This window comes from Ornithodoros turicata, chromosome 1 (assembly GCF_037126465.1).
Source record: "Ornithodoros turicata isolate Travis chromosome 1, ASM3712646v1, whole genome shotgun sequence".
Taxonomy (NCBI): Eukaryota; Metazoa; Arthropoda; class Arachnida; order Ixodida; family Argasidae; genus Ornithodoros; species Ornithodoros turicata.
The window spans coordinates 50,034,850-50,055,610 of record NC_088201.1 but is presented as its reverse complement, the minus strand read 5'-3'; the positions used below and the strand labels follow the sequence as shown (position 1 = coordinate 50,055,610).

Genomic DNA, 20,761 nt, shown 5'->3' with positions numbered 1-20,761 from the left:
AAGCACAAACTGAAATACTTTATGGTTCCATTAAATGTGGCAAGACAAATTTATAGAAGTAAGCGGGTGGTGGAGTTATTTTTATTCTCGTCAAAAGTACAAATATTTGTCTGCAAAGGGTGTCTCATGCAAGCTAACTGCTTCTATTGATCAAAAACAAGGCGGCGTCCTTTGCTGGAGAGCACATCTGCGTTTTCTTATACCGTCTAAGCAAGGCTAGTGGATGGCACGTCGCTGCTCTTCTCATAGGAGGTCTGCACGTACAGTATCATGTAGGATAATTGGAGCGATAGTACCTTTTTGGGTGAATTTTGAAGCTGGTGTTCACTTTGATTCTGCGGTAACAGCGCTGAAAGCGAATCTGTCTAGGATGTAACTTACGGATGAAAGATTGGGTGGCGGGACCCTCAGAGCGAAAGTTCAGGGAGGGCAGGGCCCCTCCTGCCCCCACCTTCCGACGTCCCTGGACTGGGAGGTGATCCAGGTTCGAATCCAGGCACCTGGTCAGTGTTTTCCCGAGTTTTTTTTTTTTTTTTCTGCGTTTTCCTCTGACGCTGCAAGGCAAATGTGGGTGGGCAGTTCCTTGTGAAGTCTGCCCAGGGCTCACGTTCTCGCCTCCCACTGAAAAGCCCGCAAAAGGGTGTCACTCCCCATACGGGATCCTTACACTCCACTGGAATAATTCTGTGCAAATATCTGCTATTCGCCTTACAAGGCCCGAGCCAATTATCCGAGTGACAAAACTTATTCAAAATCCCGCTGCCCGCATAGCCGCACATGCAATGGGAGTTTGGCAACTATGACCAACGATATGGCAGCCTCCACTGCCTGCTTCGCGACGTACGCTTGCTTCGTGAGTCACAACCCCGCAACCACCACAACGGCATAACGCAGAGGAGTAACACAAAGCAAATACATGTAGGTTAGCACTGCTAGCACATTGTGAATTTCTGCAACAAAAACTTACAAGCGACATCATCACATTTTTACGAAAAGTGACATTGCTGGATTCCTGAACCATGGTAAGTAAATGGCATTTTTGATACATTCAACGCTCTTTATAAATGCAGTAGGAGTAATACCAGTAGTACCAACAAAAAATAGCCCAACTACATTCCTTGAGCCACTTTGCGATCGCACAGTTCCATGTTCATTTTCATAGCACGGAAGAGTGAAAGTGAAGACAACTGCTGAGCAAGAGGAGGAGAAAAGAAAAGAGCGGGAAAAGAAGCTTGAGAAATACAGGTCTGCTTCTAACCGGATCGAAGAAAAGGTACAGTAGTTCGCACAACAAGCATTCAGTAAGTGATGTGTACAACTGTTTCGGGACATAATCGAACGCGCTTCTCCGAAAGCCATTCTGTCGCACTCCCGTCGTGGGCGTTTCCAGAATGTTTTCAAGGGGCAGCAGAGAGTTCAAGTTCCAAAGAGCGTACAACCAACAGCATAGGCGGAGAGTTTGCAATCTGCCGGAGAGGGCCGGGGCAAACCTCCCCCTTCATACGCAGAGGTCGGGAATTCCGCATTGTGAGGCAAATTTTTACAGGATTTTCATGATCACTCGCATGAAACGCGATTCTGAGGATATCCCTCGAAACTTTCATCTTGAGTGTCAGCTAGGTAGACTTCCCGGAGGGGACCTGGCACCCCCTGGGAAAGGTGTGGCTGGGAGGGTGGGTTTGTTGTTTTCCAGCCCAAGGTGGACTGACTGCAATTCACATATATGCCTTACAACGTCAGACTGTGGGGGGCTCAGCCCCCCCCCCCCCCACACACACAGTCGGTGCCTATTATTAACACGCATATGAAAATGAAATGACAACGATTTATCAATTAGCATTTAAGTAGTTACAGATAATTTGAGTTACCTCTCAAAAATGTTAATTGTACAGATAGACTAAATTAGATATGTAAAAGAAGAACATGAAGCCGATAATTGAAGCAAGTTTCCCTTATTTGCTGATAAGCACGGTTAGTTATTTTATCCTTGTGAAACAGGTTACTCCATCTGTGGATCTGGTGACTGAACCTCTGCTGATATTATTACATTGATATCAATATTAAGAAGTCTATAATTTCTCACAGAAGACGAGAGCTGAAATTGTTCAAAAATTTATGCCAAGAATTCTCCCATTATTGTAAGAGGCAAGCGGAAGTATATAACGAGTATAACATGTCTAAGGCCCAGTTCTCACTTGGCGGTGCCCGACCAACACCACCTAGATAGAGAAAGCCTGCTCACTCGTCGACGTGACATAACAACTAAGAGTCAGCCAATCGGGATCGTGTTTTCAAGGGCCGTAGCCAATCACGAACGTGCTTTCAGCGGTCGTAGCCACGGAGACGAACCACCGTCGTCTGCAAGTAGTGATTGAACGTCCCCAGCATACTAAATGGGACAACTTTAAAATAAAGTGCAAAACAGTCGCACATCTTTCTCAAGATTGATTTTCTGGAACGTGTGTTGCACTTTTTATCTACAGATTCAAGTCTACAGGTTCCAAGTAAGCTGCAATCATTTGCGAGTTCGTGAATTTTCAGAACGGCGAATCGCTGTAGCAGACAAATCCTGACTTTATATGTCCACGTAGCAAAGGAGAGAGAGGAGGCAATAAGCAGGCCTTCTGTATCTAGTTGGCGTTGGTCCGATGCGATGTCATGAGCGGGTGGCGAGACAAAAAATTGCCATGACGATCTTCTTTCATGATGTCGGCGAGAGCTGCCAAGAACGATATACAGTCAAACTCCTTTATAGCGAACACCTTTTTAACGAAAATACCACTAAAGCAAATTTTTTTGCGGTCCTGCTGGAGCCCTATAGGTCAAATAATGGACATCCTTTTTAACGAAAATACCTTTACTGCAAATTTTTTTTTGCTGTCCCCTGAGTTTCGTTGTAAAGGAGTTTGACTGTACTGGCGATAATAAGGTGACACAGAAAGGCCACGTCTCCTGATATTTCATCTGCTTTGCACGATGGAATGCCATTGTGGTGGGAACATGAAAATCGTGCGTTGTGACGGGGCGGCGGAAATGCACCTCTACTTCTGCTGCCCACTCACGACGTTGCATCGGGCGTCGGCAAGTGAGAGCTGACCCTAACTGTTTTTGTACAGTTCCCGTCAACCTTAATAATAACACCAGAAAAAAATTTGGTCTCATTTCCAAGCGCGATAACAGCCGCCCTGGGGGCACCGGGGAAATGTTATGTTAACAAAATCCTTGCCTTAAACTAACAATGATTTTGTTCAATTAAGATTTCCTCATTGCCCGAAGGGTTGGTGTAATTGCGCTCGGGAACGCGACCATATTTTTTCGAGTGTTATTATTAAGGTTGACAGGAGCTGTACCACCTTTGAACACTCAACTAATGCCAAGACCCATATGACATCTGGCACTCAGAAATATGCAGCTGTCCCTTTGAAAATGAACTTCTGGGCAACATCTGTTATATTTCATACTTTTTGTGTGTAATTAGTACAAGACATGCAACACTGCAGAAATTTGTAACATTTCCAGCATGAAATTTCGCAACCGATTTTACATGCAGTGTATTTGTAAGTAATATGGGTGCAATGTGCCTGTATGAAGCGGTTCTAAATACTGTAAACGTATTGCTTATTCGCAATGTTTAACTTCCCCCGAATTTTGCGACAGCAAAAAAAAAAAAAAATTGTACTCGCGAATAAAGAGGCACAGTACCTTGATTGATTGGCACATTGCCTTGATGCATTGACCAGATACTTTCAGCCAGTTAAATTGTCAGAAAGCAACAAAAAGTACTAAGAATACATATTCCTTTATTTTCACATTTATCCCACATTCTTGGAGCCAGAGTCCTGCTTGCACAAAGCCTGAAAGAATACTGGGTCACACACGCAGCTTCCTGGAAAGCTTCAATCAACCATGTAGCATGAATGGGTTTCATATATAGTCTCAGCACGGAGGTCCACCTTGACTTCGAAAGGAGATCAGTTCTTGTCCAGCATAGCCTTGAGACATGTAGCATACCATTTTGTGAATTTTTCACGGATGATACCTTTTAGCAATTAATTCACTGCTAGGGCGTTCAGTTGCAGTTTGTCAGTACAGTTGGCTGGAACAAGCAATTTGTAGAAATTAATACTCTGCGAATACGAGTTTGATGAGTCAGAAGCGTAGAGCCGAGATGGAAGAACTAGTGTCACGAGCGACTGGTTCCGTAAGTGAGGATGGGGGCAAAGATGATGTATCTTTCTACCTCACAAAATCGCTGCGGCATTACACCACATTTTTGCACTTATGTTTTAAGGTGTGTCATATTCTCCTGACTCGCTGCTATTATCAAGTGGTACAATCAGCTTTTTCTTTGTGGCAGTTTTTACTGAGAAGAATGTAGAGTATCCTTGAGATCGGCAACTAGCACGTTGCTACTGAGTCACAGATATTTTGTGAGTTTTTTTTTGCTTTTTATCTTGTATTGAATGCTTCTGGTCTTACAACATTACACAACTCAGAATGGAAATTGAATAACCCACCAACTGTAACTATCGTTTAGTACATCTGGCTTCACACAGAATCTTGGATCCATTGGTTTTCTTTACTATGGACAAGTAACTCTACCACGCATCGAGGCTATGCAGAACGAACTAAGATGGTTTTAGTTCCTGTTAGGTAACACCTTCAAGACAATACTTCAGGTGATGGGTAATGGCACACAAGAAGTTACATTGATTGGTGTGTGAGGCTTGGAGAGTCTCGTTTCTAATTGTTACAAAGCTCTTAAGCGCAGCTCTTCTGAAGGACAAACTGGTCTGGTTTTCTGCGAGATGTGTTTTACTTTTTCGAAATCATAAGTAGTAATTTTTTTTTAATTAACAAAAGTAATCAGTGTAGTTTAAGTATGCACTGCAAGTCTGGAAGGATAACTGGGTTAATGCAGTGTGAGGAAACGGCGTTAATGAAACCACATTTGATAAAATGAGTGAACCCCATATAGAAAGCATTGAGCACCATTAGCCTTGAAAGCACAAGTGAATGCATGCATGTTGTGCTTTTGTACAGATAGGTAAATAAATAAACAATATAATAAGTTTTACGTGTTTTGTTTTTGTTAAAAAAGTAATTTTTATGTAGTTGCCCTGGTTAATACACTTACCTAAGTATGAATAATGTAAACATGACAAACACACAGTTTCAGATAGTGTTGTGTTTCTAGTGTTTTCCTTGTCTCATCATGTACCATCTTGCCTTTGCCCTTTTGCCATTAATAATGGGTAGGGTTCTTCGTTTTTGGGTTTTATGATTTTCAAATTCGGGAGGGAATAATTGGGTGCTATTTACACACGAGAATTCGGGGAAAAATCAGGTGCTATGATCTCTGTCTGATATGTCACCTGGGAATTTTCGGGTGAAACGAAAGGCATATGAAACAAGCCACTGCTATGACACTGGGACGAGAAACAATACTCTTTATATTTCCTCTCGTAACTGGGATAGTGAATGACCGCAGTATTCAAACACTTGCCCGTGCTTCACAAAAGCTCTTCACTCCTGCAGGAGGGGATCATAAACAAACACACAAATATGTTGCCACAGATAGCTCTCTTTGCTGATATTTTGATTCACTTTTCCGACAGTTTACTGAGAACGACAAGTTGAAGGCCCGCTAGAATTTCGGGTTTTACCCGAATACTTGAAAATTTGTTCAGGGGGAACTACCCTGAAAAATCGGGTTTAACCCGAAAACGAAGTACCCTAAGTATGGGCTACAGTGAATCAGTGTGGTGCATATAGCTAGCTTGCCAGCAAGCAAGCAGACGATGTAATGTTGTATGTTATAGTTTGCAGTGTCACAAACCAGTACACACTGCCTCCTGGTTTCTTCCAGAGGCAAAGGGGAGAATTGGATGATGAACTTCTGAAAATCACAGGCCAAGTATTAATGAGCAACCCAGATGATGCTACACTGTGGAATGTGCGCCGAGAAGTCTTTGACAAATATTTCGTTGAACGGCAAGTGTATTGTGTGGTTAAGGGAATAACATAACAATTCTCAGTTGTCATAGCTATTTTATTGTAGATTACTGATAAGGCACATCTTTTCAGGAAAAATAACTTGAAGGAACTGGCCAGAATGGAGCTGCAGCTCACCGAGTTAGCTCTTCAGAAAAACCCAAAATCTTATGGAGCTTGGAGTCACCGTACCTGGGCAATGGAAACCTTTCCTGCAATGGACTGGGATAAGGAGCTTTCCCTCTGCAATCTCTTCCTTGACATGGATGAGCGCAATTGTAAGGATGTTTTAATATTGAGAAAATTTGGTGAGGGAAATGAGATTGACGCATGAGTCTATAAGGAAGTCTAGGATGAGGGTTCTGTTTCCAAAATGTGCTAAATCAATCTTTATCTGTGGTAGAGCTAACCTATAGACCTAACTGCCTTTGCTTTCTCCTTGAGTAGTCAGGCTGAAAAATGTACTTAGCAAAACGTTTCCAACCAAGTGCCATAATATAAAGATCACAGCCTAGCATATTTTTGAAAACAACTTCACAGTTGCTGTCAGTGCTGTCAACAGTAACACAGTAACAACATTGTGAGAAAGGTATGTTATGAAACCTATTGCACCCGTTACGAGACTAGCTGGGTTTTAACTGTTAGTATGACAAGAATGCTAAGATTAGAACTCTTTGTGATTCTACCATGTCTGAATGTACATTTCAACTTTTATTCCTGTCTCTCTTTAAACTCATTGCTTCATAGTTCACTGCTGGGACTACCGCCGCTTTGTGTGTGACCATGCAAACGTCAGCCTGGAGAAAGAATTGGAGTTTACAATGCAGAAAATTGCTGCAAACTTCTCTAACTACTCGGCTTGGCATTACCGCAGCTTTCTGCTGCCTAAACTATTTCCCGGTGCTGTTCAAGGCAGTGTCAGAGAAGAGATTTTGTTACAGGGTAAGGCACTAGAGTTCCCTCGGGATGCGTACAGTGCGCATGCAGATATGCTCAGTGGGGTTTGCGGTTGTAATTTCAGAGTATAACCTCGTGCAAAATGCAACATTTACTGACCCAAGTGACCAGAGTGCCTGGTTCTATCACAGGTGGCTTACAGGCAGAGGTAACTACCACTTTCCAACACTCAAGACGGTCAGTAGATTGAATCCTGACAACTTCAGGTACAAGTTTTGCTGGAATTCAGCCCACAATTATATTGCTGTGCTGCTTCACAGTTAGCCTGGGTGCGATTAAAATCTCTGCATAGCAGAAGCCAATTGTGTAATGTCATGCCCAAAGAAAAATGGAGGTGTTCAGACTTAAAAAAAGAAAAAGAAATGTAAAGTTCGAGTTATTTATGCAGAGGCTGTTCTAAAGGTGTGCAAGAAGGGTGGCCCACCCCGGACGCGTTTCCCAGAGGGCGCGCTGGATGGCAGGGGTCACGGGAACACACTAGGAGGGGCATTAGACTACTTTAGCATGCTATGCTTGCTATGTATGCTTCAACTATGGAATGCTAAAAACAAAGGACTTACACAGTTTTGAAAAAGGCATGATAATTGGAGCCCACTGTGATTGTTGAAAAATGTATCCTGCTCTGACACATACACTGCAAGCAAGCAGTGCAAATTGTGGCTGATCACCGGCATGCTAGAGCGGGTTAAGGCGTCCCCCTCTTTGGTGGTAGCCAAGGTCATGCTGAAGACTGGGTGGTGGCGGGTTTGAATCCTACCACTGGCTGTGCTGTCTGACGTTTTCCCTGGGTTTGCCGCAAACTTTCTAGACAAATGTCGGCAAAGTTCCCCCTGAAGATGGCCCAGGACGCATACTAACCCCCTGTCCCCCGCTCGTTCCTGCTGTCCTCTCTCCATCTTTCCACATCTGTACGCCGCTCATAGCCACAGTTGCTTCACGGCACTAACAGAGAACAAAAAAAAAAAAAAAAACTGTGGCTGTGGCATGCATTAGGTGTAGCATGTGTATATCCGGCATGCATTAGGTCCCCTAAGACCAGGACCCACTTGCATGAACATCGAGGAGATTCCTCAATGTTGTCCTCAGTAGCTTTCATAGTGCCTCGGACACGTTTCTTGTGCGTTGAGCAATGCCAAAGCTACTGAGGATGGCACCGAGGAATTTCCTCAGCGTTCATGCAAGTGTGCCCTGCATACCACCATTTGTAATAAAGCATTGCTGTAGACCAAGTACACCCTTTTATCCATGGTCTGTGTTCAGTAAGACAATGCTCTACCATGGAATAAGACCTTGTGATACAGCTGATATTGTCTTAGATATTGCATAATGTGGTATCAGGAGCAAGGAAGCGAGTTTCGTGTATTTGAATGACAGTATAGTTGTAGCACTGTGTATCTTGTGATTACAGAAAGCCCACCATTGGACTTCCTTCTGTTTCGTGTGTCAAGGAGCAAGCATCAAATCATAATAAACCTTACAAAGCCTATTCGGGCAAGTGCACAGATCTACTTGTTGCACATTATCTGTGCATGTAGTGTGAGACTTTGCGTATGAAATTTCATTTATGTTCTGCTTCAGCTTGATCAGATGCAACTCATTTTGAAGATCAATGGCACGTCAGTACCCACAAAGTGGGAGGCTCCAGGAAGGCCATGTTCCTCATCTCTTTGGGTACCTAGTGATTTCTGATATTTTTGCACAAAACAGCACCATTACTAAATATTACAGTAATGACTAGTGGTAAATTGCTCTGTTCTTAAAATAATTAAATGTTTAGTAAATCACTGTATCAATATTCTAAAAAAAGTATTATGTTATTAGTATTATATTGTAAAAAAAAAAGTTACTGTATGCTGAAAACTGAGCAAGGGCAGAGCACTGAGCAGAGAGAGAGAGAGGTGTATGCATATTGAAGTGTGTTTATTAGGTATTTATGCCTTTGCCCAGCACTGGTTGTCACCATAACTATTAACCAACAAGGTCAACTTGCAGTCCTGATCTGATTGCTAAATGTACGTTTGCAGTGTCATAAAATGAACAAAGACATCCTCATTGGAGACTGTGATTATATGTTCCAAGTCTTCCTTCAATCTTCCGATGTCGTACTGGCCTCTGCCACAGTATCATTGTGTGCATCTGACCATGAGGCGCAGTATTCTGGGAAGATACCTCGCAATCGGTTATTCAGGTAAATGACTGAGTGTACAGTGGGCGTTCTACGATGCTTTCCCGGAAATGCTGCTCATGTTGTTTCAGTTGTGAACTAAGTGCAGCCAGGACATCGGTTCTACAAGATGAACTGGAAGCCTGCCAACAGCTTCACCAGCTTGAACCTGATAATAAATGTCAGTGAGTGTTTTACATATTTGCTTGCCAAATTGTTGTATGCAAACAGGTTCTAACTCGGAACTGTGAAGCCCTTAAAACAGCGCTATTGTAAACCGCATGCCGAACAGTGGCAGAAATGGCTAGTCTGAAATGGCTAATTTGATAACGTGCAGCTTTTTTCATGGTTGCTATCATTTAGATCTAGTTGTTTGGCATATTTATTAAAGATGTAAGAACAAAAGTGTATGTTGTGCTTCAGAATTGTAAAAAAGACAAAACAAAAGAAAACAGCAAAATCAATGTCGTAACAAAGACTGCTATAAAACTATTCAAGCTGTCACACACACGATGCTTAGCAAGTGATATTGGCATTTCTAAACGTTACGAGCTCAGGGTCTTTAATTTTCATGGTTTATCAGAGGAGCATTGAACCAGTTGGCAATTTTGACACAACTTTAAAATGTGTTATATGCCCAGCAGTGTATGGGTTGACTCCCAATATGCTATTTTTATTTACTTTAGTTTCAATACAAATGCTGTACACTTTGTACAGCATTTGTGCACTGTTTGTACACTTCTATAAGGTACACAGACAAAATATAACTAGCCATGTTCACATGTCTTTCCTTTCTGTTTCTTTGACAAGGGCCCCTGCTGACCTGTGTTCTCCTCATGAGAGCATTGGATGGGCAGAAACACAAAACTGAAATTGAAGATTTCCTGTCACAACTCTGTAAAGTTGACTCCACAAGGAAGAATTATTACCAGGATTTAAGTGAGCTATTGCAAATTTTTTGTTTATTTACATTATTTACGGAATGCAGAACTTTTGCTGATGTTGTGAGCGTGTGTAAATCTAAAACGTGCAGTGCATTTAATCAGTAACAACACATAGTTCAGTACCATTGTGACTTGTATTCTGCTAGTGTCCAAGTTTGCAGTTGAGAGGATCATCGAGAACTTAGAAGACCACAGCTCGAGTGTTGCGTTTGTGAACTGTGGACTGACAAGCATTCGACATACAGACCACTTGGTGCTGATGCAGCAGGTAGATCTCAGCAACAATGCTCTTACCTCGCTGCGTCCCCTGTGCTGCCTTATCAACCTTCGTAACCTCACTGCTAATGACAACAAGATTGAGGACTGCGTTGGACTGGACAACCTGCTTGAGCTTACAACCTTGTCACTCAGAAGGAACTGTATCCTTTTCAAGAAATTTGGGGTTATCTCCTCATATATACATACTGTAAAACCTTTATTGTTTGTGAGCCCTTAATTTTTTGTGAATTTTGCAAATTATGAAATTCACAAATCTTAAGGGCACACAAACATGTCTATCAAGATTTGTCACTTTGAAAACTATGCTGGAATCACAAAGTTTATCTTCGCACTTGGTTGTACAGGTCACTGGTAAGCATTTAAACTGCTCTACACATCTAGGACAACTGCTAAAACAAACTGCAAAACAAACTGCTAAAACACTTGGCCGCCAAAATCCGTGCCATGGGCATTTTCGTGGCTTATCACGAAGTATGCAAACTAAGCCACGAATTTTAGCATCCAGAGCTTGCTAGCTTTAGTGGCTGTGAATATACGGTATGTCCTATACGCGATTTGCGAAAAATTGAGGTTGCAAAGTTAAAGGTCAGAAATTGATGTTCTGAGGCTGGAACACATAGAAAGGACAAATACATACAAAGCCTCAAAGTGCCTAAGAAATTAATGATGTCCTACAGTCCTACAGCTGGCTAACCTTTTCAGTGACTTCCATCTTTCATCAAAGTTAAAGAGTTTTGCAGTATCTGAGGCTCCCAACATGTGGTTTATAGTAAGAGATCTGCGGGGTACGTAATTCTCGACCCACACCCGCACTGCACCTGCAGACACCGTCTCTCACTCGCACAAGTTTTGGTAGAGCTACCTGTACCCGCGGGTCGGGCGGGTATATCCACAGACCCACACTATAGGGGCGTGCAGCAGTAGTTCCCCAGAAATTGACCTCTTGGGAGGGGGGGGGGGGGGGGTACTGACCCTCCAAGAGGGAGGGGGTATATGTTTATGGATACATGTTTATAAGTGTTTTTGTATTTGTAGCCGAACTGCATTGGGCAATATCAGAAATTTCAGGGGGGGATTGCAAAATACCAAGGAGGTGTAGGGCAATCCCGGGCGTGCAGTCGAATTGCACAAGTTTGAGTACAGCAGCTCAAAAAAAAAAGAAAAACACGAAAGCATTTGTAGACGTTTAATAGCACTTTACATTTGGTGCAAATACAACATACAAATGCAGGACACACAATTCTTGAAACAACAGCCATCAAATTATCATAGAATACACTGGAAGTCTGGCCTTTTGCACATTTATTTTGCGAAAAAGCATGAACGTGGATATAGCGCGGGTACCCGCACGCCCCGCAGTGGCAACGTGGGTTTACCCGCACTTTACCAGCAACCCGCATCAAGTCACAGTGCACCCGCACATCCCAGATTAATGCGGGTACACCCACAACTGCGCAGACCTCTATAGTGGATCACACTTTGGTGATCGCACAGCCCTATGCTTTGTTCCGACTTCAATTTGACTGCCGCGTGCCATACACGCAGCAGCTACCCCACTGCCAGCTCACGAACATGACACGACGAACGCGGACAACAGCTGGCGTCAATCCTGCACACAGTAGGCTGGGAGCTTGCGAGAGAACACTTCCCTCGCAGAGGATCGTCGTGCTTATGTCACAGTGGTGCAGAGCATAAGGGAGGAGGGGAAATTCAGTGTAGAATAACCCACTAGTTACATGATTGACCCTGCCATGAAGATAGGTGACGTCACGACATACCCTCCTCCGATACGAAAATCTAACCTCGTAAGCACTAGAAATCACTGAAATGTAGGAGCCTGCACATTACTGAAAAAAACGTCTGATGTCTTCACTGAGGATGTTAGAATAAGTGTACACTATGTCTGAACTGTAAGAAGTCAAGGTGTGTACTTCCTGTATGCTGGCAACCGAGAAAACATTTTTAGTGGTGTCTTTTTAGCTTATTGGACAATATCTTTGATCTAGGTTCGAGCATTTTGCCTGGACGTGGCAAAAGGGTATTACCCTACCTGATTTGTCACCCTATACTTTGTTGTTGGGGAAATATTAACCAATAAACACTTCTTAACTGTGGCATAGCTATATCTTCCACGGGAGGAATTGCATCACTGGCAACCTGCCCACAACTAGTTGAACTACATCTGGAAGGAAACCTAATATGTGATGACGTCGGCTTCAAGAGTTCTATTTGCGGTGTGATCCCCCAGTTGAGGGCCCTTAATGGAGAGAATTGTCAGTAGGGCACAACGTTACTGCGATTATGAAGTAACACAAATACTGCATGACACAGCAACTGTGTACAAGGGACTTCCAGAGCTGCAAGCACTTCGGAAGTGTTTCATGTGCATGTTCTCAGAAGCAAAGTGGCAACATGCATCACGGTGAACATGCACGTTTTATGGCTTACGGACTGTCAAGTTTATGGTATTTTAATTTTGATACATTATGTTTGTGTGTGATTGCTTGTTGCTTTAAATCCAATAAATATGAGCATTATCTTATCTGTTTCTTCATGTTCTGGAAGCACCACAGAAGTGCTTATGTGTGCATCTCAATCAAGTTTTATGATCTTCTCTCTCGTTATCTCCTTTTTCTGTAGGTAACAGTTTCCAACCTTATCTCGTAGCTCTGTGTGTTGCTTTGTCAGTGGGGGTGGGCTATGTGTTTTCGGAGTGCTTGCTTGCCAAAGAAGGTGAAAAGAGGGTTTTCACTCAATTGTTTTCAGTGACAAAACCACTACAATGTGAGTTTTGTCTTTGGGTGTCAAAAGGCAAATGATGCATGTGTGGCTGTTGCAAGAAGAAGTGCTTTTGAGTAGACTACTTCTCAGGTTTCTGTTGTGAAAAATTGAGCTGGGGGTAAATTTAAAACAATATATGTCAAGACTTTCAAAAATGACTGTTGAAATAGGATGAAGGTGGATTGAATATTGTCTGTCGTTCCAGGAACAGACACCGCTGACAAAGTTGGAAGTAGAATGGGCACAGATTCAACCATGATGAAAATGCGAGTTAACAACCGCGTTTTGGTGCGTTTATCTACGTTGCTGGACTGGACACAAATCTGTTTGTATGTATTAACCCTATGGTTTGGATGGGAGTACGAACTTCACAGATGCAGCTTGCACGCACCCCTCAAGGTGCACTGGTCGGTCATTCATATTTAGAGCCCTGCACCATCCGCGGATGGAAGCGGATATCCGCGGATATCCGCAATATACTTGCGGATTCGGATGAAAATTTAGCACTTTCTGCGGTGTGCGGATCGGATGCGGATGGCTCGAGGTCGGATGCGGCTCGGATGCGGATACGAAGGCAGCGGATCGGTAGCGGATCGGATGCGGATATACCGCGTGCTGTCATTTTTCCACCCACAATTTATTTGTATTGCGCGCCGACAGCCGACAGCGAGCGCATGCTCTGGTTCACCTTTGACCATGCACGGCGCCAAGACGGGAGAGGAGGCATTCAGGCGTCTCGAACCGCGCGAGCGCCGACGAGGTAGCGTTCCACGCGTTCCAGAAATCTCTCCATATCGCGTTTGTTGAAAGGTTTACCTTTGCTTGTCGTCATGACTGAGTCCTTCCGTGACAGCATGGAGGCATCCGAAATTATACCAACATGCTTCCGGCGGTCTTTACGCGTCTTTCGAAACGTGCGGATTTTTGCGGATCGGATGCGGATGGTGCGTTTCGCTCAGCGGATCGGATGCGGATGCAAACTGTTGTGTATGGTGCGGATGCGGATCGGATGCGGATAACGTGTGCGCGGGTCGGATGCGGATGCAAAAAACCTCATCCGCGCAGGGCTCTAATTCATATGACTTTAAATGCCAAATATTTAACTGCTGAACGTACGGTATCATCTCAAGAACAGTCGCTGAAATCCCGTCGCACCGGAAGTTCAAAATCACGTGACAATTTGGGTGGTGTTTAGGGTTTAGGCAGGTTTAGGTTTTGAAACAGGGCAGGTATCCCACGGATACCACAGACACAAAAGTCTGGACAGCTAGTCCAGATGACGAATGATTGCAAAGAATTTAGAGGGCTTGGTTGGGTTTGGAGATTCGTGATTCATCCCCTGTCATCGCTGCTTTCGCTAGTTCCGGTGTCGTGTGTTCCGCTCGACTTGGCTGCAGGCTTGGATTCTGACTGTTCCTCAACCATCTCATCGAGCCGGATGGGATCTGCTGATTGAACGCATTGAACGTGTGTACACGTAACCCGCAGTGGCGCAGCGTATTTTTCTTCGAAATGTTTTTTGTAAGCGTTGTCATGTGTCATTGGGCATGAAATGCTGGTCGACCATGCCTCACAATTTTAAAATGCGAGCAAGAAACCGAGGCTTTGAAGGCTTCACGAAAGGTAGTGATAGTGATATGATAATGTGTAGCCAGCCGTGTGCCCTGCACTGCGCAGTATGAACGTATGAATTAGCCGGTAAACCCTTACACTTTTCTTTGCAGAGAAGGAAGGCAAATGGAATGGGCCGTTCTTCTTCATAAATGCGTCAGATACGCAGTTCGGCATGATCGAATCATATCTCGAAAAACGGCCGAACCCCAAGTGGGATAAAGAAATCGTTCTGACCAGGCAGGCTATTGCAGCTGTCAATCAGATGAACCCAAAACCAAGATTTTTTGTGGTTTGTGGCGACCTTATAGATGCCTTTCCAGGTTTGTACCTCATATGGGACGTGATCATATCACAAGCAAATTGTGTTTGTAAAATGATGCCGTCTTTAAAGGTACATCTCTCAGGAAAGCCCAAGAAGCTGATTTCAAGAAAGTCTTTAGTGAGCTGAGCTCCACTGTACCATTGGTTTGTGTCTGTGGGAACCATGATCTTGGAAACCAACCAACACCCGAATCTGTTCAAAGTTTTAGAGAAGTCTTTGGTGATGACTACTTCGTCTTCTGGTGTGGTGGAGTCATGGGCATTGTAATAAATTCTCAGTTCTATGAAGATCCGTCTCTGGTAGGAAATATGTTGGACTATATGTGTGTTTCTGTAATTTGTCAAAATGTTCCTTTGTTACGTCAATTTTTTCCCTCCCTCTATTCATGCTGAAATTCACTAAAACTTAAATGCCTCGACATTCTGTATATATTACTTCCAATCCAGTGACCGTTGCATCTTGCAGACTGGAAATGAGGAATTTACATTCAACTTGTTCAGAAGCAACAAACTTGCCCATACACATAGTCTAAGTACCCGCACTGCATGTTAAATTTCTGTGCTTTTGTTAATTGCTTTGTGTGTGTCAGTTTCCTATGCACTGTGCTATTCAAATATGCAAAGAGACAGACCATCAACATCCAACGTAATTTAGTTGCTACTCTACTATGTTCTTGTATATTTTTTAGAAGTAAAGCTGGAACAATGTTTAAATTTCAATAATGAGAAATCTTTATTGTATGGGTGTGTGACACTGCAGTATAAGCATTTTCTGCAAGCCTTTGCAAAAGAATATGAGCAGCGTACATATGCCTGTTCCCAGTACTGGAGTCTACTTTTTGCTTCCACGGGAACAAGTGGGAAATTTGTGCCCCCACCCCCCTCGTATTCTCGCTTCCTGAAAGGTGTCTCTTTTGCACCCCTTTAGGAGGGCTCAGGGGTGCAGTTGTCACCCCGTAGACACCAGCCCTGCCGGTTCCTTTTTTTTTTTTTTGCACAGGAAGCTGGAACTCTACCTTGTAGTTAAAAGTGCATGATGTAGGCACAATGCAACATAATCCCACTGGGATTCCCACAGTGTGAAGAAGAGCCAACAGATGAGATGAGTAGGGAAGTTTATTCTCAGCTTCCATTAAGGGTGCAAATTCTGCTTTGAAATATGTCGTGATTTTAGACTTTTATCAAGTTACAAATGAACAGGTGTGTCCATTCCAAAATTAATACGTACAGCTTGTTTGTATATGTTTTATTAGTTGCTACTCACCGCATGTACAGTATATTAAAAAAAAGAAAAACTAAAACATTCATAAAAAATACGCAAAAGGTGCAGTCCACATTGTTGGCTTTGAGTCATTCTTGCCACAGTTGTGTTGTATTAGTTGTTTAGTTGTTACTGAGCTTTAGTTTGGCAGTTTTTTTTGTGTGTGAACCTGAGTTCAAGAATTAAGCAAAAAAATTCATGAAATGTTCTCATTGGGTTGCAGAAGTTACAGTACAGTGAAATACTGTCAACTACTCATCGTTCTGTACCAATATTTTGTTGTTACTTTCTTCTGTATTCCTACCATAATCCACCACATTCCTGTGCAAGACAGAAGGAGAGGAGCCATGCTGCAAGGCCTTGTATCTTGCAGCATGCTTTGGCATAGGCTGGGAAAGACCAACATTTAGAAACTTCCCTCGAATAGTACAACGTACCAGAAAATGTTGGTGAATATGGTACACAGTTTTCGTACACGTGTCTCAAAAACTTGCAAACTTTACTGAAACAGGTTGAAGACCTTGCTAAGGAGCAGGATTCATGGCTGGATCACCAACTGGAAGAAGCCAAGTCTGGTGGCTACAAGCATGTAGTTGTGTTCCAACATATCCCTTGGTTCCTGAAAGAACCCGAAGAAAAAAAGGAATACTTCAACATTGTTTATGATCTGCGTATGAAGATGCTAGAGAAATTCCACAAAGCAGGTACGCATGGTTAGTGTGTGGAGACTGAATGCTTTTGCTTATTTTACTGACCACATAGACATGGCACAGTCATTGTGGCTGGGATCAGGAGTTCTGGATTTCTGCAGTTTTCTTTTTTGACATCCTTCAAACAGAATTCTTTCTACATACCTGAGGATTTCTGGAGTTTGGTTAAAGTGACTGTAGCATCTGTTCCAGTCGATTTCTAAACTATAGTGGCACTTTATTCCTCGTGGGCCACTGACCACCATATCAAAAATTCCACGCAAAATAGTGGCGTAGTTTGACTGTTATTCGACAGAATATATGACGAGCTGATGCCGGATGCTGAGAGTATGCTGGAATTCCATCTCTGGAAAAAGGAAAAAAAAATGTCACTCCCTAAGAACCCAGGAGGGTGCGACCTTGAGAAAAGGAATGCCATGGCTATGCAGGAGTCTCGTAGTGTTACGGGGCGTCTGAAGAGCGCCTTTCCTTTTGCGAGTGCCGCTCTCTCGCTCCTCCGCTTTGGGAGCGCCGTCGGAGCTTCTGTGGCTGCCGAAGACAACAAAATTAGCCAGGTAGATTGTCGGCCGATGCCGAACATAGTGGTGTCGGTTTCATACTGTTTCCTGATGCGATTCTGTCATCGGTCTGTCATCAGTTTCTGAATGCGATCCTCCCTTTAAATGCTGCAGATTCAAATGTGTACCGATGCAGCCTGCAGCATGCAGATGTGAAGCAGTTATTGGCAAAACTCTATTTTGTGCTGTGGTTATCTGCATTGAAGCCTTATGAACCACTCAGGAGGCATGGAAAAGTCACATTCTAAAATTTTGTAATGCATGCATTTAGGGACGGAAAAGCATCATGTCCTGCATGACCTATGGCCACGTCACTGCAGCCACGGTTGATAGTATGAGAGCGAGCTAACCAAAAGCGTTGCACTGGTACAGTCACAAGAATGAAGGTAGTATTAGGTTTCCAAGGAACTGCAAAGCTGGAAGAAGGCAAAGACCGTAGTTGTATTTTATGTAGTGTTTAATGTAGTAACAAAAGTTTACTTGCTTAGCCATTGTCGTTGTCTTCCATGTTCCATAAAATTGCCCCGACTGGAATGCTACAAAACCTCAACGTGGCTTGTGCTTCTGCTCTCTATTACAGGTGTTCGAGCTATCTTCTGTGGCCATTACCACCGTAATTCTGGTGGCTTTTACAAGAACATGGAATTGATTGTAACGTCTGCCATTGGGGCTCAGCTGGGGAAAGATAAGCATGGGCTGCGTGTTGTCAAAGTGCTTGATGACACCATATGTCACAAATACTATGAGCTCAAGGATATTCCCCAACATGTGCCTTTACAGTAAACTTCCTGTCATTGCTTGTGTAAGGCTGTAGAGCACGAATGTGTGGTATTAGCTGGGTTGTGTTTGGTAGTAGAAAGTGGCGAGCAAAAACTGGTGGTAATAAAGTTTGCTCAAGGATGTAGTCCATTTGATGTGCATTCAATGCAGGGGTGGACCCTGAATATTTCTAGGGGGGTCTGGCAGTGCCTAAGGTCAATTGAAGCAGTATCCGACCACAGAAATTGAGGAAGGGGTGAGGACATTTCGACCCCTCTTGATTCTCTGGCACTTTTGGGTCGGAGTGTTTCATTCAGATACTGACAAAAGTGAAATATGACAGATAAAGAAAAGTGACAGATAGTGAAAAAAAAAAAGGGGGGTGTTGTATATTTATATGCCGCTTGCGAGGTGCTGGTGGTAAACTGTGTTACCCTCCAGACATAGTGGAATTTAAAAATAAAAATAATGTATCTAGTGAGTCTGTAGTTTCGTGGTGTTAGGGAAGAAGACAAATGTTGAGAACAAAATTTATCATTGGCACAGAGTAAATCTGCTGACCCTACGTAACACAATGGTATGCAGTATGTCTGATATAACTCAAACTTGTATTTTTTGTTAGACTTTGCTGCCTTCAAGAGGAAGTGAAGTTTGGTGTTGCAAAGTCTTTGCAGGTCATGGTGAGGCTAGAATTGCATTTCCACATAGTTCACTGTTCCATATTTTTGCCAAGCTTGAGGACGATTTCGCTGAATGCTATCATCACTTTTCTTCTACTTTCTACTAATGCTTCTACTTTTGTCTTCCATTTTTTGGAACATTTCACCGTCCAGATCATACCCTCACCTGCACATTGAACACAAAACCTCTGAATGTGAGGACCTGGATGAAATCCAGAAAGGTGTCAATGCCAGTTCCATGTCTTTTGCACTACCACCAACTGTGGGTGTGTATGTGTGCCAATCAGAGGTCGACAATGGAGGACACTTCTGTACCCATTTGGTTCTTGATAGGCATTGGCAACAAGGGGCATAGCCTGAAACCTTCTATGTAGCACAAACAGGGGTAGAATATGTCTAATAATGTCTGAATTCGAAAATTCCTGGACGCATGGTGATAATTACTGTTACCATTATTGATTGGTCTCGACTTGATTACACCCTCATGCTATCCTTCTTGCACCACCAGCCCAGAACGAATCCTGAAGGTCGTCAATGTCAGTGTAGCTGGCTGGTGATTCGGACCAATAACCAAGTTTTATCGAGATGATTTAAATTCTTTTATGTTGCGGTATCAAGCTGCTTTCCATGCATAGCTTATTTGTCTGTGTTATGTAGGCTGTCAGAGAAGTGCCCATTGGCTTCTGGGCTTCGTCCATAAACTACTTGGGTTTAGGGGGGCTCTTTTCTTTACAAGACACATGTAACTTGATTTTAACACATTGTTTTATATTGCTCGAGCTTCAGTGGATCATTTGGTAGTATATCCGCCTGTTGACACCAGGTAGTGGGTTTGAATTTGGTTGAGGACACCAGCAATTTGGGGGTATGGTACAATGTGCATAGACGACTTAGGCCTGGTTTCACAAATGCTGGTTAACTTTGAACCGAGATCAAGGGTTGATAAAACTTGAAGTTAACACTCAATTCTTTTTTACAAACTTTAGTTGGTGACGTGATGAATGTTTCAGTGACTAACTCCCCATAGTGAAGCAGAGTTAATCTTTAAATTCAAGTTAAGGAACCGTTGATCTCGGTTCAAATGTTAATCGTCGTTTATGAAACTGGGCCTTAGACACATTGTCCACCGTTGAGGAATGTGAAATACGAGGTGATATGCACCATGATTTCAGCACATGTGAAAGAGCCCACAGGTGGGCTAAGTTAAATAATAGACTACAAACTAGCTGTGTCATCTCTTGTGATCCTGGTTGTTTCTGAACCACAGTATCACAATTCAAGTCAGTTCAGTTCAATTGAAATTCAACCCCGTGTAACTCAATTTCAATTCAGCTCAATTCACTCAATTGAAATTTGTCAAGTTGAACGTTAATTGAATCCGTTAGATCAATTGAAGCTCAATTGCCTGTATTGCCTATATGGGCGCTTGTCATCCTGACGGATGAACCGCAGATGCAGGGAGCAGGTCCGTTTCGGAGCCAAATGGGCGTGGACACGATGCTTAAGAAGGGCGAATCCGGGTACTGCTTGACGATTTCGTAGAGGGTAGCTTCCGTGAGGACATCTCACCTTTGGGTATGCCGATCAGCCTTTCTTTTGCGACCACGATGAGTTGCCTGACCAGCTTCATTAATTGGTGAGGTGTACCACCCAAGCAACAGAAAAAGCTTGGAACTTTAGCATGGCACGAGCTTGGCTGGCCAAGCTGGCCTTGCTTGGCATGAGGTTGGCCAACAAGCT

General features: G+C 43.2%; 2 protein-coding genes across 2 annotated transcripts; both read left to right on the top strand.

Annotated features, from left to right (window-relative positions):
* Positions 1-792: 792 nt before the first annotated feature.
* On the top strand, positions 793-12,880 carry LOC135378231 (geranylgeranyl transferase type-2 subunit alpha-like). Its single transcript, XM_064611185.1, has 13 exons — positions 793-1,022; positions 1,163-1,273; positions 5,870-5,994; positions 6,088-6,272; positions 6,742-6,936; positions 7,016-7,099; positions 8,360-8,442; positions 8,530-8,622; positions 8,976-9,139; positions 9,208-9,296; positions 9,926-10,054; positions 10,206-10,478; positions 12,459-12,880. The coding sequence occupies exons 1-13, from the start codon at positions 1,020-1,022 to the stop codon at positions 12,617-12,619; spliced, it is 1,695 nt and encodes a 564-aa protein (XP_064467255.1). The 5' UTR covers positions 793-1,019; the 3' UTR covers positions 12,620-12,880.
* A 1,663-nt stretch (positions 12,881-14,543) lies between these two features.
* LOC135378230 (serine/threonine-protein phosphatase CPPED1-like) lies at positions 14,544-18,486 on the top strand. Its single transcript, XM_064611183.1, has 5 exons — positions 14,544-14,742; positions 14,844-15,053; positions 15,125-15,354; positions 16,827-17,019; positions 18,163-18,486. The coding sequence occupies exons 1-5, from the start codon at positions 14,667-14,669 to the stop codon at positions 18,363-18,365; spliced, it is 912 nt and encodes a 303-aa protein (XP_064467253.1). The 5' UTR covers positions 14,544-14,666; the 3' UTR covers positions 18,366-18,486.
* The last annotated feature ends 2,275 nt before the right edge of the window (positions 18,487-20,761 follow it).